This window comes from Cajanus cajan, chromosome 2, assembly GCF_000230855.2.
Source record: "Cajanus cajan strain Asha chromosome 2, NIPB_CcT2T_4, whole genome shotgun sequence".
Lineage (NCBI taxonomy): Eukaryota > Viridiplantae > Streptophyta > Magnoliopsida > Fabales > Fabaceae > Cajanus > Cajanus cajan.
The window spans coordinates 69,546,467-69,560,887 of record NC_138518.1 but is presented as its reverse complement, the minus strand read 5'-3'; the positions used below and the strand labels follow the sequence as shown (position 1 = coordinate 69,560,887).

General features: G+C 33.6%; 2 protein-coding genes across 2 annotated transcripts; one reads left to right on the top strand and one right to left on the bottom strand.

Moving 5' to 3' along the window:
- Positions 1 to 148: 148 nt before the first annotated feature.
- On the bottom strand, positions 149 to 9,364 carry LOC109805036 (putative clathrin assembly protein At2g01600). Its single transcript, XM_020366970.3, has 15 exons — positions 9,071 to 9,364; positions 8,912 to 8,981; positions 8,720 to 8,817; positions 7,279 to 7,417; positions 7,034 to 7,161; positions 3,378 to 3,470; positions 3,207 to 3,257; positions 2,585 to 2,650; positions 2,434 to 2,499; positions 2,248 to 2,328; positions 2,059 to 2,139; positions 1,714 to 1,890; positions 1,556 to 1,637; positions 1,335 to 1,456; positions 149 to 700 (listed from the first exon to the last, which is right to left on the bottom strand). The coding sequence occupies exons 1-15, from the start codon at positions 9,158 to 9,160 to the stop codon at positions 347 to 349; spliced, it is 1,698 nt and encodes a 565-aa protein (XP_020222559.2). The 5' UTR covers positions 9,161 to 9,364; the 3' UTR covers positions 149 to 346.
- A 2,422-nt stretch (positions 9,365 to 11,786) lies between these two features.
- On the top strand, positions 11,787 to 13,369 carry NDHL (inorganic carbon transport protein-like protein). The gene is made up of 5 exons (XM_020367192.3): positions 11,787 to 11,979; positions 12,063 to 12,149; positions 12,391 to 12,498; positions 12,593 to 12,687; positions 12,988 to 13,369. Exons 1-5 carry the CDS (start codon positions 11,842 to 11,844, stop codon positions 13,139 to 13,141), a joined length of 582 nt encoding a protein of 193 aa, XP_020222781.1. The 5' UTR covers positions 11,787 to 11,841; the 3' UTR covers positions 13,142 to 13,369.
- The last annotated feature ends 1,052 nt before the right edge of the window (positions 13,370 to 14,421 follow it).

Genomic DNA, 14,421 nt, shown 5'->3' with positions numbered 1-14,421 from the left:
GACACTTCTTTCCTAAATAAAAAATAAAACACGAAACTCCATATGCAGCAGTGAATGGTATGACATTATCTGATACAAGTATACGTAACCATACAATAGAAGATATATGAACATGTGTAAAAGTGTCCCAATTACTTGAGTTAGGAAATGTTCAAAGAAAGCGTTCCCACCATTATGTATACCATAAAATGATGAATACACTGTGTTATCTCGATTTTACAAGGCACAACTCTCATTCCAGAAAACATCTATATCTAGCAACAAAGGAGAAAATCATGCTACAATTTGCTCAAAACCAACTTGACAGATTAAATACATCCATCCTCATATGTCCAGAAAAGCATTCTTATAACAAGCCTGTGCTTCCAAATGGATTGTTGTTCTGTGGGTGAGAAACAGGATTGGGGGGAAATGCTCCAAATCCTGCATCCCCAAAGGGATTTGCTGGATTCATCAACATATGCTGCGGTTGCGGCTGCGGCTGCTGCTGAAATGGTTGGTAAGGACCAAATGGATTTACTTGTTGTTGCATTGCTGCCATTTGGACAGCAGGTGGGGGAGGAATGGTGGTTGATAAAGCAAATGGATCCTGCACTTCAAATGGATTTGGGGCTGGTGCTCCATATACTGGTTGTTGAGCAGATCTATATGCGGCTTCATCGTATAAGCTATTAAGAGTGAGAGAGTCCAATCCACCAGCCTGCCATTCAATGGTAAAAATATGACAAACACAGCTCAAGTTAGAGAGATTTATAAATTATTCTCATCAGTCACTTTTTTTTATCAGGCACATTGACATTAAATATTAACATATGCACCACCCTAATGGTATCAGAAAAAGCACATGTTCACAGATAAAATGAGTTGGAATAAAATATTAAGCGCAGATATAAACAATCAAATTACTTATAACCCTCGACTCCTGCATATAATGCAAATTTGTCTGTTGAAACAGTATATAAACACCAAATTTTATGCATCGTGAATTTCTGCAATACATTAATGTAATTGAACTATGTAATTTTCATTGTGTTAAATGAGGTAATGTTATGCTTATCCGAAGCAAATTGAATATTTGCCTGTATATAACCAAATTGTTAAAATATTATACTTCAGAAATCAGAGAATACATTAATTTTAGGAGTGAATAATGGACTGCAAACTACTTTTTTTTTTAATATGAAAGTTCCTGTGCAATCTACATCGACTAGATGTCAGCTTTTAGTCCAACAGTGAATTTTGTGCATGGTTTCAAGGGAAAAACTTTTAACAACCATATATCTATCAACAGATGTTTATATTAACAATCTAGAAAGGTCACATGAAGGACATACCAATTGTCTCTCATTGACAGAAGAAATATCAGTACTGGGGGTGCTGACCAGGGCAAGCTCCCAACCGGTTGGATCAAAGTCTTTTGTTTGACCGGTAGTTGAGTTAAAAGCTGATGTAGTGCCTATATGCCCAAAATATTCAGATTTCATAGATAAGCAAAACAATCCACTAAACCTTGCTAAGCAGCAAAGTTTGAGAAGAAGCCAAAAACAGAACTTACCGGTTTCAGTGGGGACTATGGCCAGGGCAAGAGCATTTCTTTCCTCTATGGATGATGCATCAGGTGCAGTGTCATTCAATCCCTGTAACAAGTACAGGATAAGGAAAATAAATCATAAAATAAATATTTCAAGATACCTTTGGAATCCAAACACCTACCAGCAAGTCTCCAGTTTCAAAATTGTTGTGCGGTGGTGGTGGTGGAGGAGGTGCAGGTTCAGAATCAGAGACAACATTATTATTATCAACAGGAACTGATGGCTCCTGTTCTTCTTCAACAGATGGTTTGGCATCTTCAATTGCAAGAACTTCTTCTGGTCTGTAAGTCAATTGAAGCTGTTGATACATCACAACAAATTAGTGGCTAGAACTTGACTGTAAAAGAAAACAAGCAAAAGTATACATTGTTGTCCTATCAATGTTCAACATAACCATAACAAAACCAATTTACAAAGGAACGATAACAGCTATGCTCTAAATAAACATAAGAAATGATGTACTAACCAATGGCTCACTTGGGACTGTAACCACTCGTGGTGCCTCCTTAATGTACTCTTCCATTGTTGTAAGAAAAGATTGTGGAGGCTAAAAAGATCAACAATGAAAACAATAGGAAGTTTGGAAACACATATTAAAGAACAGGAAGAATTTATTAAATCAATGCATGAAATTTCTGTATTGATAAAGACATACCTCTCTCAAGACAGGAAACTGAAAATTCCTAGCTAGTTCCAATCCTTTACAAACATCATAAAAATCAGATAGACTTGCTGCCTGCAACAATTCAGGTGTTTTAATACAAGCATCATGTCATAAAATTAAAATACAATGCCTAAGTGGTTAACTGAACCGAAATAAATACAAGTAGCAAAATATCACCTGCTGACCAGCACGTTTATATGCTTCAAGGGCTTTAATAGCTTCATGTCTGGGCATCTCAAAAAACTACAAGGAAGTTATCTTTTTTCAGTATAAAACACATTTTATTTAAACATGATACTCATCGCATAAATAATGATAGCCAATTTACCTTATCAACAAGATTGATAATGCCATCATTAATAGCACAATAAATCTTAAAGCTCTCTTTCAGTACCTAGAATGGACAAAAGAAGCACATCAATGTTAACTTGGTGATCAATTACATCAACTCCAGATCCACTATTTACTAACAGGAATCATTTAACCTGATGACAAATTGCACCCATGCTGTCCCTTCCTAAACAGTTTTAGATGGAGACAATTTGAAATAAATTCCAAATATCAACCTAATATGGAGGACAGTCCCAGTCCCACTTTAAATGGATGAAGCATCAACAAATGGTTGTGGAAGTTTGAAAGTTATTCCAATCAAAGTTCAATTTTTAATCCCACTATTCACATTTTAAATGTTTTAATCCAAATAAATAGAAATAAAAGATAAAATATTCCATAACCTCAGGATCAACCAGCACAGTTACAATCAAACCCTAGAATCTGCCCATCTTTCCCAACCATGTGCTATATGGTCTTTGCTAAGAATAATCTAAATTCTAAATCTAATATAGATGGTACAGTACCAAATGTTTATATAATAAATAAACTATATGTAAAATCTAAATCTCTATCTCAATACAAAGAGGTTCTTCAGATAAACAGACAACAATACATACCAGAGCCAAAGCATATTGTATCACATAATTGCCAACAGCAGCGCCTTCTGGCTGTAAAATTATGCATACAATCAGTTTGTATTATATACAAAGAAAAAACTACCAAAAAAAGCTAGTAAGATAAAAATCATTAATAAAAAGATAATGAATATACGCATTTCACAATATTACCCTGCAACCAACAAGTCGATACAGTAGCTGCTGCAAAGCAGGCAACTGCTCCAATAGCTCCTCACTATCCAAATCCCTGGTCTTGCCGTACCCCTGCTTGAAAACAAATAAACATGAAGACTTTCAGAATAAACACAATTTAAAATAAGAAAGCAACTTGCTTCAAAAAAGCAGATAATCAATAAGTAGTGAGTTCAATAAATCCACAACTAACCATTTAAAAGTTTTTAACAATGTCAACTAGCAATGCAAACAATTTTAAATAAAAAATATGGACAATTCAAATTATATAAATAAAAGTATTATATTGAATATCTTCCACCCTAATCAATTAATTTCCTTACAATACCTACAAACCATGGAAATCAGCAGAATTCTACTAGTAAGAGGTAAAATTTCAGGCTGATAAAAGGGTTAAGTTAATCCATAGGTCCCTGTACTGTTTGGAGATTTTAAAAAGAAATTGTAATATAGGATGAGCCCAGGTGCAATGATAAGGTTGTTCCCCTATGACTCAGAGGTCACAGATTCAAATCCTGCAAATAACCTCTCTTGCAGGGATAAGGCTGCATAAATCTGCCCTCCTGAAACCCTACTATTGGACCACCCCTGTAATCAGATTCTATGATTTTGAAAGTTTTAAATGGGTTGCTATTGTTAGAAAACCATTATGTTACCATGACAGCAGGAAGGATCCAATTTCAAATAAAAAACTTCTAATAGATTGTCCTACCAATAGAATGCTCCAACTCTAATAGTAGGGCAATCTTCAAGGACCCAACTAGAAAGTTTTATACTATAAAACCCAATTACAAACTTTTAAAATCTGAAGAGTTAATTGAAACTCCCCAGATGGTATAAGGACCTACAATTAAATTTAACTTGATAAACATTTAGTATAATTTAAGGATCAAGTGTCATAGCCATGCCAGGTCAAACTTTTCTTTGGATAACAATAAGAAGCAAGTCTTATCCCACTAGGAGGCATTGACTATTTTGATATAAAAAAAAAGTCAAAAACTATAAGCCGGAAGGGGGAACAAAGACTAAGTTCAATATCTTTCCATTAGCAACTCTTTTAAGGGGGAACAAGCATATGCACCAAGTTCAATATCAACAAGCAAAGCACCAAAGAGAAGCTAAATACACCCTAAATATACAAACATATGCACATACAAAAGGATGCATTCCTGCCAAAAAACCTTTAAAAGCTAAAAGATACCTTAAAATTTTGCTGGGAATCCCAAATAGATCACACCCATACATAGTTAGGAACACACAATAGAAAAAAGGAGGAAAAAGAGTGATTTTCTTGCTTGACTGAAAAAAAAACAGAAAAGGAGAAAAATCTTTCCTCCAGCGGTTTCCCCTTACTACTGAGCAAAAGTTCTGTTTACCCAAATCTAAAACATCTCAACACCACTCCCTTCAACCCCTCCTCCTATTTAAGCTGAATCTCTATCCTTCCAAGTTCCAACCTCTTTAACTAACAAGCGGCATGGGGATTGTCAGAGGGTGGCTGCTCCGATCACGTGGTTGTGGTGGCAGCCAGAGAGGTCCATTGTAGCAATGGGTACTTTTCACCCATGAAGGCCTGAGCTCAGAGGCAGATTAAGAGGGTAGAACCTAATTCACTGATACCATATATATAGGGTTTACAGAAAGTGTGTTTGTTAGCCACACACATAAGACTTTATTTATAATTATGATTAAGTAATGAAGAATACAATTAGGGATACAAAGAAAGAAAATCAAAGAAGATCCCAAACTTCTAGCTTTACATATTTCCATATTTACAGAGATTAAAACTATATATTTAACAAGCATTAATCCCATAAGCACAGTCCAAACCAAAAACTTGAGCTTATAGTGAAATACAGCAATGGGTTTGTCTAGGATAAATCTCTCACAAGTCACAAGTAGGGGAATGGATCTGAAACTGAAAAAAAGGTGTACAGGGAAAACATGTCAGAAGAATCGAAAGTCCAATTCTCCTGTCTGGAGTAGAAGAAAGAAAATTACTAGGTCCAAATTTGAATATCCATACTAGTTACTACCCGCCAATGACTAGAAATTAGTTTCTTAAAAGGTTAGTTGGATACATCAAAGGACTTTAGCACTCTAGCTTGGAGAATTCCTGTTTAATCATCAGATTTAATCAGGAAAGAAAATGGTACATTATGCACCGCATTTGGTACACAAAAAAGAATGAACCGCTAGGGTAATGGTATAAGACCTGAGCATGTAAGTTCCTATGATTCATATGAAATAGTATATTCCTCAACATGTGAAATGTCCTTGTTTATTTTAGTTGCACTTTGTATAGGCATATAACTCCAAATCTCCAAAAATACCCTTTCTTACTTCATAAATAATTTCATGTATACAAATACCTTTCTTAATTTAGCATGCATAAAGGTTATCAAACCAGGATACAAATCATGAATCCCCGAGCTAATTTTTGAATCATGAGTCATAATTTGTATCAAATCGTAAGATTTAGAGACAATGAAAAATTACTTCAAACATAACATTTGGATGATATATAGTGTTCAATGTAAAAACCTAAACTAGAAATAGATAAAAACAACTTAAGCAAAGTCTTGTAGAACAAAATAATTATAGTATTGGTTTATATGAGTTTGTGAAACATTTTTTTTTATAAGTAGAAATTACAATGATGACAACAAGGTTCGAACTTAAGACCCTGTGCATACTATTCCAACTCTCCCCCCAACCTCCACCACTAGGCCGACCCGAGTGGTTTTGTGAAACCTTTATTTTAGAAGAATGGAAACAAAGCAAGTAAATAGCTAAATAGGGTATATGCATTGAATGAGTAACGAATTAATGGAATAATCAAATAGGATAAGTTCAAAACTTTTCCTTCAATTCCTTTTCATTTAACAATTTAAGCATTTATATGACTTTTCAATTTTTTCATGAGAATTGGTTAAAGAGGTCAAAAAAGAAGAAAAAAAATAATGAATCGTTGAATCACATCAAAGATATGAAATTGCATAGATTCATTCATGCTTCGTAAGATACAAAGTCATTTTAGATTCATCTTATGATAAATAATTAGTGGGTTGCTGAATTGTATCGAATCATAAGATTTGAATCATGAATCATAAGATTCTGATAACTATAACTAGCAAAATTTTACATGTATATCGCTTTGGTGCCTGGACATCTTGGAACTTGTACTCATAGTTTGGAAGTTGTAAAAAACTTGGCATCAACTGTACATTAGATGAGAAGGACCATCCAAAACCTTATTCTAAGCTCCTAAAGACTTAAAAAGGAGAAGACTATTCCGCTAAATTAGTAAAAGACAAGATATCTTTGACAAGAGAAAATTCTTGTCAGAAGGAAGGGAAATCCTATTTCAGAAAGCACTTGAAGAAATACAACTGATGGCTTTCAACACCAGAATTCACATATTCAAAAATACCAAGCTTTTCACTCCTAATTGAATGAGCTCTTCCCAGGGAAGGGTGACAGTCAGAGACAATAGTATTCAGCTTAGGTCTTAGTATTCATTTTCAAAGAAACACTTCTCAATGACATCATCAAATGCTACACGTACATACTCAAAACTTGACCAGTTATCCCAAGAGACCGAACAAAGTAAAATAACTTTTTATTGAAATTACCTTCTCCTGCCCTTGGGCAGGTTTGGGTAGACGCTCAGCTTCAATATCATACTTCAGAATCCGAAAACATTCAAGTCTTTCTTCCAAAAATAATGCATATGTACGTACCCAGGCAGAGCAATCCCAAGCTGGAAGAAAATGAAATCATACAGGGAAAAAAAATATAATACAGTTAAAAACCTTAAACTTAAACCTATGTGGAAGTCAACAACAAAATATAAAGATGAAAAGGTCAAAAAATTAACCAATTGGGCTAGAATCGTCCTTAAAATTTGAAAGTTGGAGAATTCGTCCTCTCTGTGAGAAATTCAGAAGTTCTTCTCTAAAAGTAGGATCACCCTCCCTCAATAACCTATGAATGACTATAAGTGTTTTCAATGCCACCTGTGAACAAAACAAAGGGAAGTGAAACACAAGCATATCTACAGCTACGCATTATACAATTACGAGCTAGACAAGAAGAATTGAATTAGCAATTGATGCTAAATCACAGAAAAAAGAAAAAAAATTGAGACTCATAAAATTGAGATTGCAGAGGACCAGGCATAAATTCTTTATATATAATCCTTAGATATCCTGACCTAAGGAATAATGAGTAATATAAGATACTTGGTAGAGATATCGATAATCAAAACATCTTGAGCAATAACTAACACCGTGCTTAGTATGTAAGACTTCCATTCCATGAATGAGAAATTCCCATGTTTTGAACCATGATTTTTACAAAAATATTGAAGAAAAAAAGAAAAAGAAAAGAGAACAGTGATTTTGTTTCATGTAATCCTATTCCTTCCTACACAAGGATGGATCTAGAAATTAACAACTAAGGGGGCAAAAAAATGTTTTCAGCATTTTCTTCACAAAAGTTTAATAATAGGAAAAAAAAATTGAAAATAAGGTGGCATTTTTTTTAACTATTAGTGAAAACATATGAACTGAAAATGAAAATAAAAAACAAGCCGAACACCACCTGAGGAATTCTACCTAGGGTCCATTGAGGGCACAAGAATAAATAGGATGGCTGAGCATCAAAACACTAATTGATCTTGTAATAACTTTTGAAAAATGGAAACCTCATAACATGTTTGGAATTAATGAATTACAATTTCTTGGCATACAATAAACTTAAATGAAATAACTATCTAAACCAGTGTATAACAAATTAAACAAAATGTAAGGAAATGCAGCTTTTAGTAGTAATAAGATCTGGAATTATCAAATAATAACTGGATTCACTATCACATCCTCCATCAAAACGGATTTGAATTCTATCCTTCATAAAAGATTCATTTCACCAATAATGTCATCAAGGCCACATGCCACAAATTATTATCAAAATTCTGAAATAGCACAAAACCTAACACCAGCCCATTTGTGGGGTATCCAGATAGGTATTAGTTTCACATTCCTGAATCCAAATAAAAATTTGACAGTGAAGAACTACTTCGAAATTTGCATCAGATCATCTGACATCAACAAGTCAATTATCAATTTCAGACCATTCATCTCTATTTTCTCTTTCCCTCCTTATAGTATAGAAGAACAGAGAAATGCCACAAACCTAGCAACATCAATTCATAATGCAAGTCCAACAAAACACATACAAACAAATCATTGAATCCTCAAACAAAATCAAATTGTGCATCAATCAAGCGATCACATAAACTTTGTCATCATGAATCCTACCGTCCAATTCCGCGTCTTCGCCAACCGCCGCGAAAGCGCATGAATGCAGTAAGCAACATCAGCCCTAGGTCGAACAGCAGATGTGGCAAACAGAATCTCTGCAACAAAACCAAAAAAAGATTAAACTTCACACTATCTCTCCACAACAAGAAGAAGATCAAATTCGGATCCGAAAACGCAGAAATCACTCACTTCTGAGGTGCCTATCTTTGGGGGGGCACTCGACGTGGTTCGTGGCTTTGACTATGGCAACGTCCAAATCCTAAAATTGGGAACCAATCAAACCACCCCGCATAGGCAAAATTGAGCGAAAAGAAAGAAAGATTCTATCTTTGGAAAGAGGGAATTTACCGCATAATCGCTATTGACATGGGCAAGACCCACTTTGGTGGTGTCCTTGATGGCACCGTAAGCTCTTCTCCAAGACTGAAGCGTTCCCATTTCCGATCTCTCGGTTTTCTCTCTCTAACGCGTGGTGGGTGTCGATCAAGAGAGAGAAAGTGTGGAACTTTGATCGGAGAAATAGGTAATATTCGACGCAAGTGAAGAATCAAATCGAATTCCGACAACCTTGGCTTTTAGCGGCCCCTCCTTCGCTGTGTATCATCATCGGTTTTTTTTTCTTCTCTTTTTCTTTTATTTATTTATTTATAACTTCCTTATTTATTTTTTGTTGATGTGGTAAGGGTAAGGGTCAGTGTCTTATTATTGTAATAATTGGTAATTAGTGAATGTTAACTATTTGCAATCAAGGGCATTGAATGTGTATATCATGAAAGTGAATAATATTGGTTGATGAAAAGGGGAAAAATAAATTTTATGGTTGGCCTCACTCTCCAATCACAACTGAAGTGGTTATTAAGGAATGGCTGTCTAATGATTTAGATTATCCAACTATAGATGTAATTTGGTACTATCTAAATTTTTAGTTTCTTAAAAAATAAAAAAACTGCTTATCCTCCGTCAAGGATTATAATGTGTCTGCATTTTTGTAGTGTGACAGAGACATGATATTTACATTTTCAATTTTGTATTGCTACATTCTAGACTAATTAATTTAAGAAGGTATGAATATTAACTCTTAAGATTAGTTTTGAGTATTTAAGATGATAATTTTTTATTAAAAAGAAAATATGTATTGTAGTTTTATTTTTTAATGTTATAAAAAATAATTAAAAAATAGCATTTTAAGATGTTTAAAATTAATTCTAGAGATTAATGTACAAACTTGTATTTTTAATTATGATTTTTTAAATGTTTTTTTTTTTAAAAAACAACTTATCAACTGAGGGTGATTAGAAAGCTATGATAAAAAGTTATTAAAAAAAACCTTATTTTTAGTATTCCTTTAAAATAAGTAAGATAATTTTTTAAACAACCACCACTAGTTTTCATTTAAGCCATTAGTTCAGTACACTAGTTTTCCAATTTAAGCCATTAGTTCAGTTCACTAGTTTTCCAGTTTAATCCATTAGTTCAGTTCGGTTTTCAAATTGCTTGCATGATTAAAGGTTTTTCACATTTTTTTAGTTAACTATTCATTCTGCACGAGCTGACAAAGAATCAGACTGAAACTACTTTGACAGCTAGCAATCATGCCTCCCAATCTACGAAACCACCCGTAGCCAAATCAACACCATCATCATTCATGATTCATGCATATATATATATGTTCATTCCTTCATGTAAGAAATCCATGTGATGAGAGTTAGACCAAAAACTAACTCAAAAACAACTATCATAATTCATAAACATTACTCATCGTCTCATCCCAACTTTGATACTAACAATATAGAAAAGTTTTCTCAATTACTTCATATTGATTATGGGAAATTTAATATTTTAGAATTTCTAATTAATAACAAATATTTTGTGATCCAATTTATTAGTGTAAGTGAAAAAGAAATTTAAGCAAAAACAACAAAATTATTAAAGTGCATGAAATTCACACAAAAGCAATGAAGTGCGAGAGTTTCACATGAAAACGTTAAACAAAATCACGTGAAAGCGAGTAAACAGCAAAGAATCAAAACTACTCAAATCATTGGTACTACTAGTATACCTTATCATCTTGGGCTGCACTGTTATATTAAATTAAAAATGTAAATATATTAAATTATACATTTTTAAAATTTGATAGAGACGAAATTGTTATAAAAAAAATATATCTAATGAAACATGAAATACAGGCGTATTTATAATGGGAAAATAATTTAATAATGAATTAATCTATACTGGTAGAAAACTAAATGTTTTTACTGATATTAAATTTATAAGTTCTACTTCTTATAATTTTTAATCCATGGTGGGTAAACCAGATAAACTGGGTCAACTCAATTTTACAGTTCTAGAAGATTCATTGGTATGATCTCCACATTTCAAGAAGTGTAGCATCACCTCAAATTTAAAATGATGAAGGAAAGGTCAAACTTTTGATATCCTCCATTCAATTCAAAGGCAAAATTCTTAGTCTTCAACTTTGAAAATGTCCAGAAATGGGAAGGGCGTCGCGCGTTTGAAAAACTGTTGTGTTGACGAAATGTTAATGCTATTAGATTTAATGAAAAGAAAAATGTATCGTGTTGAATTTTGACTAACATTCAACTATAAAATGTTCTCGTATGTTTGAACAAGGAGGAATTAAATCAAGGGTCTGTTTACATGTGTTTTTATTCCGTTTTAGATTTTTCATATAGGAACTAAAACTTGATATGATAATAACTATAATGTAACATTTTACTTTTATTGCGAAACTGGGTATATAAAGATAAAGACAAAAATTTATTGACCTTGTGAATTTAAATAAATAGTATAAGATTCAGTTTGAAATTGTATTCTCTATAATGAAGTCAACACTTTTTACTTATTAATTATTGGATATCATCTTTTATTTATATTTTTTTTTATTAAAAAGACAAATTCAGTACATTTGTATTGACATGAAAGAATAAAAAGTGTAGGGAATTTGTGTTACCCTCATGAAAACTTGAATGGACAAGAAAAAAGTGGTGGTGGATGAGTTTGGTTTCCACGTGTCATCTCAATCTACATTTATTTTCCCTCAGAAAGGCCATTCACCCGTTTCCATGGAACTGAATTCAGGAAAAGGATAAGGAGCCAAAATGAGCTTCTCATTCGGCCTCCATGTTCCCAAAGCTTTGCCTCCTCTTCCTTCTTCACCACGTGGAACTGCTTCTCTCTTTATTGCTTCAAAACACAAACCATACCACAACAACAACAGTGTTTGCCGATCACTACGTGTACTTTGCTTTTCTTCTTTCAACCAATTCTCCAGTTAAGCTCATTTCATTGAAAAACTTACCTAACTTGAATCCAATTGCAGATAACATGCAGCAGCCACAAACCAAATGATGATCTCAGTCTAAAGCAAACAAGTTTGGCACTGCATATAGGAGCACTCCTGGCCTTGGTCAGATTCTTGTACAAATACATTCAACTCTTGTTACTCTAAAGATCCTAGTTAAATAATCAATGAATAGATAGTTTTTATTATAAGAGTGTATCGGTAAAATTATATGTTACACTTTTCTAAAAATAACTTCATAACTTTGATTCCTTAATATATAGGTACTATAATTTAGCATTTAGTTAGCATTATTCTCCTTTGTTTTATATATAATAGAAAAAGATTAGTGTGGCTATTTGAACAGGCCGAGCAGCCAGTATTAGCACTGACCGGAGAGAATAACAGGCCAGAACTCACCTGGGTTTTGACACAATGGGGGATTGTTCTCTTTGTCTATTTCCTTATTGTGCCAGTAAGTTCTTTATTTCACAACTTATGAAGTATCTAACAAGAGCATCTGAAATTGACTTCTTAAATGTGAGTGAGCATAACATAGTGAATTGCAGCCAATAATCATGTACTGGCTTTGGAAAAGATGGTACAGAAGAGGTTTGTTGGAGATGTATTTGCAATTCATGTTTGTCTTCATTTTCTTCCCAGGGTGAGCCCCTCTTCCTCTAAAACCAAAATATATGTACTCATGCTAGTACTATTATAGTATTATTATTGTGCTTGTCAAGAGTATTCGCATATTCAAATTTTTGCACGATTACAGTGTAACTCCATTTCATTCAGGTGTCAACTCGGAACATTTTCCATGTTATATTATGTAGGGACCAAGTAACTATTATAATTGTGCAGTGATAACAAATTAAGTTGGTTTCGTTACTCTATTGAAATTAGTTGTTCCAATACTTGGCAGAATATTTCTTAAAGCACACTAACGTGTGAATTCTTGCAGGGTTATACTTTGGGCACCATTTTTAAACTTCAGGAAATTCCCAAGGGACCCTTCCTTGCAGTACCCTTGGTCTATACCTGAGGATCCTTCAAAAATTAGAAGTTCATACTCGAAGTACCCATATGCCGAACCTGAAGATTATGATAATCTATGAAATCGAGACCAAAACTCAACAAATCAGATGTTACATAAATGCGCAGCTCTCCAAAACTACATTGTTGTAAATGTAGGGTTATACTTATTTTCCGCTTTTGATTACAAAATGAATTTATTGAATGCGATTTAGTTGCAAAAATGAAATGTAGACCATCAAATTTGCACTTTCACTGTCGAACAATTTCGATTCGAATCTGGAAAAGAAACCAGTAACTTTTTACACTAACCTAGTTATAGATTTGATCTTTTTATTTTGTTTACAGCAATAGGATTGATCTTCATGTAATGTCAAGCGACTCAAATTAATATGAGGGGGGAGTTTAATGGACATTTTGGCCACAAAAGGGACTTCGCCAAGGAGACGTGTTAGCTTTATTCTTGTTTAATAATGTGGTTGAGGGTCTAAGTGGGTTGGTAAGGGAAGCAACTAAGAAGATGTTGTATTCAGGATTCCAAATTGGTGATCATAGGGTTGAAGTGGACTTGTTATAGTATGCACACGAAACGGTATTCTTTGGGAAGGCGTCAATGCGTAATATAGTGACTTTAAAGGTCATTATGAGGTGTTTTGAGGTCATCTTTGTACATAATTAAAAGAGTTAATCACTTATACATTGTCAATGTAAAAAAAACTTTACACTGGCAGTGTATAAGTGATTAACTTTAATTAAAATTAATTTTTCTAAAAGTTGCTTTGTTGAGATTATGTTTGATTTAGTTATAACTTCATTACCACTATACAATGTCATTTTTCAAGATGCCAAGAGGGATTGTAAGAAAGATAAGTAGAGTTCAAAGAGGTTTCCTATGGGATTGAGGTGAGGAGGATAAGAAGATGGCATGGGTGAAATGGGAAAAGATAACTCAACTAAAGAATCATGGCAAACTAGGTATCAAAAAGGTGAATTTATTTAATGATGCTTTGTTAGCTAAATGGAGATGGGGAATGTTTCACAATTCATATGTTCTTTGGTGTAAGGTTTTGAAGTCTATATATGGAGAATGGAGAGGATTGATTCAAGAATATGGTTGTGCTAGATACTCATCAATATGGTGGAGGAACTTAAGGAAGGTTTGCGGGGAGAATAGTCAGGTAAAGTGATTTTATAATAATATGGTATGGAGTGTTGGAAGGGGGGATAAAACAAAATTCTAAGAGGATAGGTGGATAATAGAAGAGTGTTTAACAAACTTTTATGCTAGATTATTTGTCAATTCAAAACAAAAGGAATGCAATATTGCTAATATGGGTTTTTTGTTGGTTGATGAGTGGAAGTG

Coding starts and splice junctions, on each gene's coding strand:
- LOC109805036 (XM_020366970.3), bottom strand. CDS start 9,160: ATGGGAACGCTTCAGTCTTGGAGAAGAGCTTACGGTGCCATCAAGGAC. Junction 2,651..3,206: donor TACAATATGCTTTGGCTCTG/GTATGTATTGTT, acceptor TGTCCATTCTAG/GTACTGAAAGAGAGCTTTAA. Junction 2,140..2,247: donor AGTTTCCTGTCTTGAGAGAG/GTATGTCTTTAT, acceptor TGATCTTTTTAG/CCTCCACAATCTTTTCTTAC.
- NDHL (XM_020367192.3), top strand. CDS start 11,842: ATGAGCTTCTCATTCGGCCTCCATGTTCCCAAAGCTTTGCCTCCTCTT. Junction 11,980..12,062: donor GTGTTTGCCGATCACTACGT/GTACTTTGCTTT, acceptor ATCCAATTGCAG/ATAACATGCAGCAGCCACAA. Junction 12,499..12,592: donor TCTATTTCCTTATTGTGCCA/GTAAGTTCTTTA, acceptor AGTGAATTGCAG/CCAATAATCATGTACTGGCT.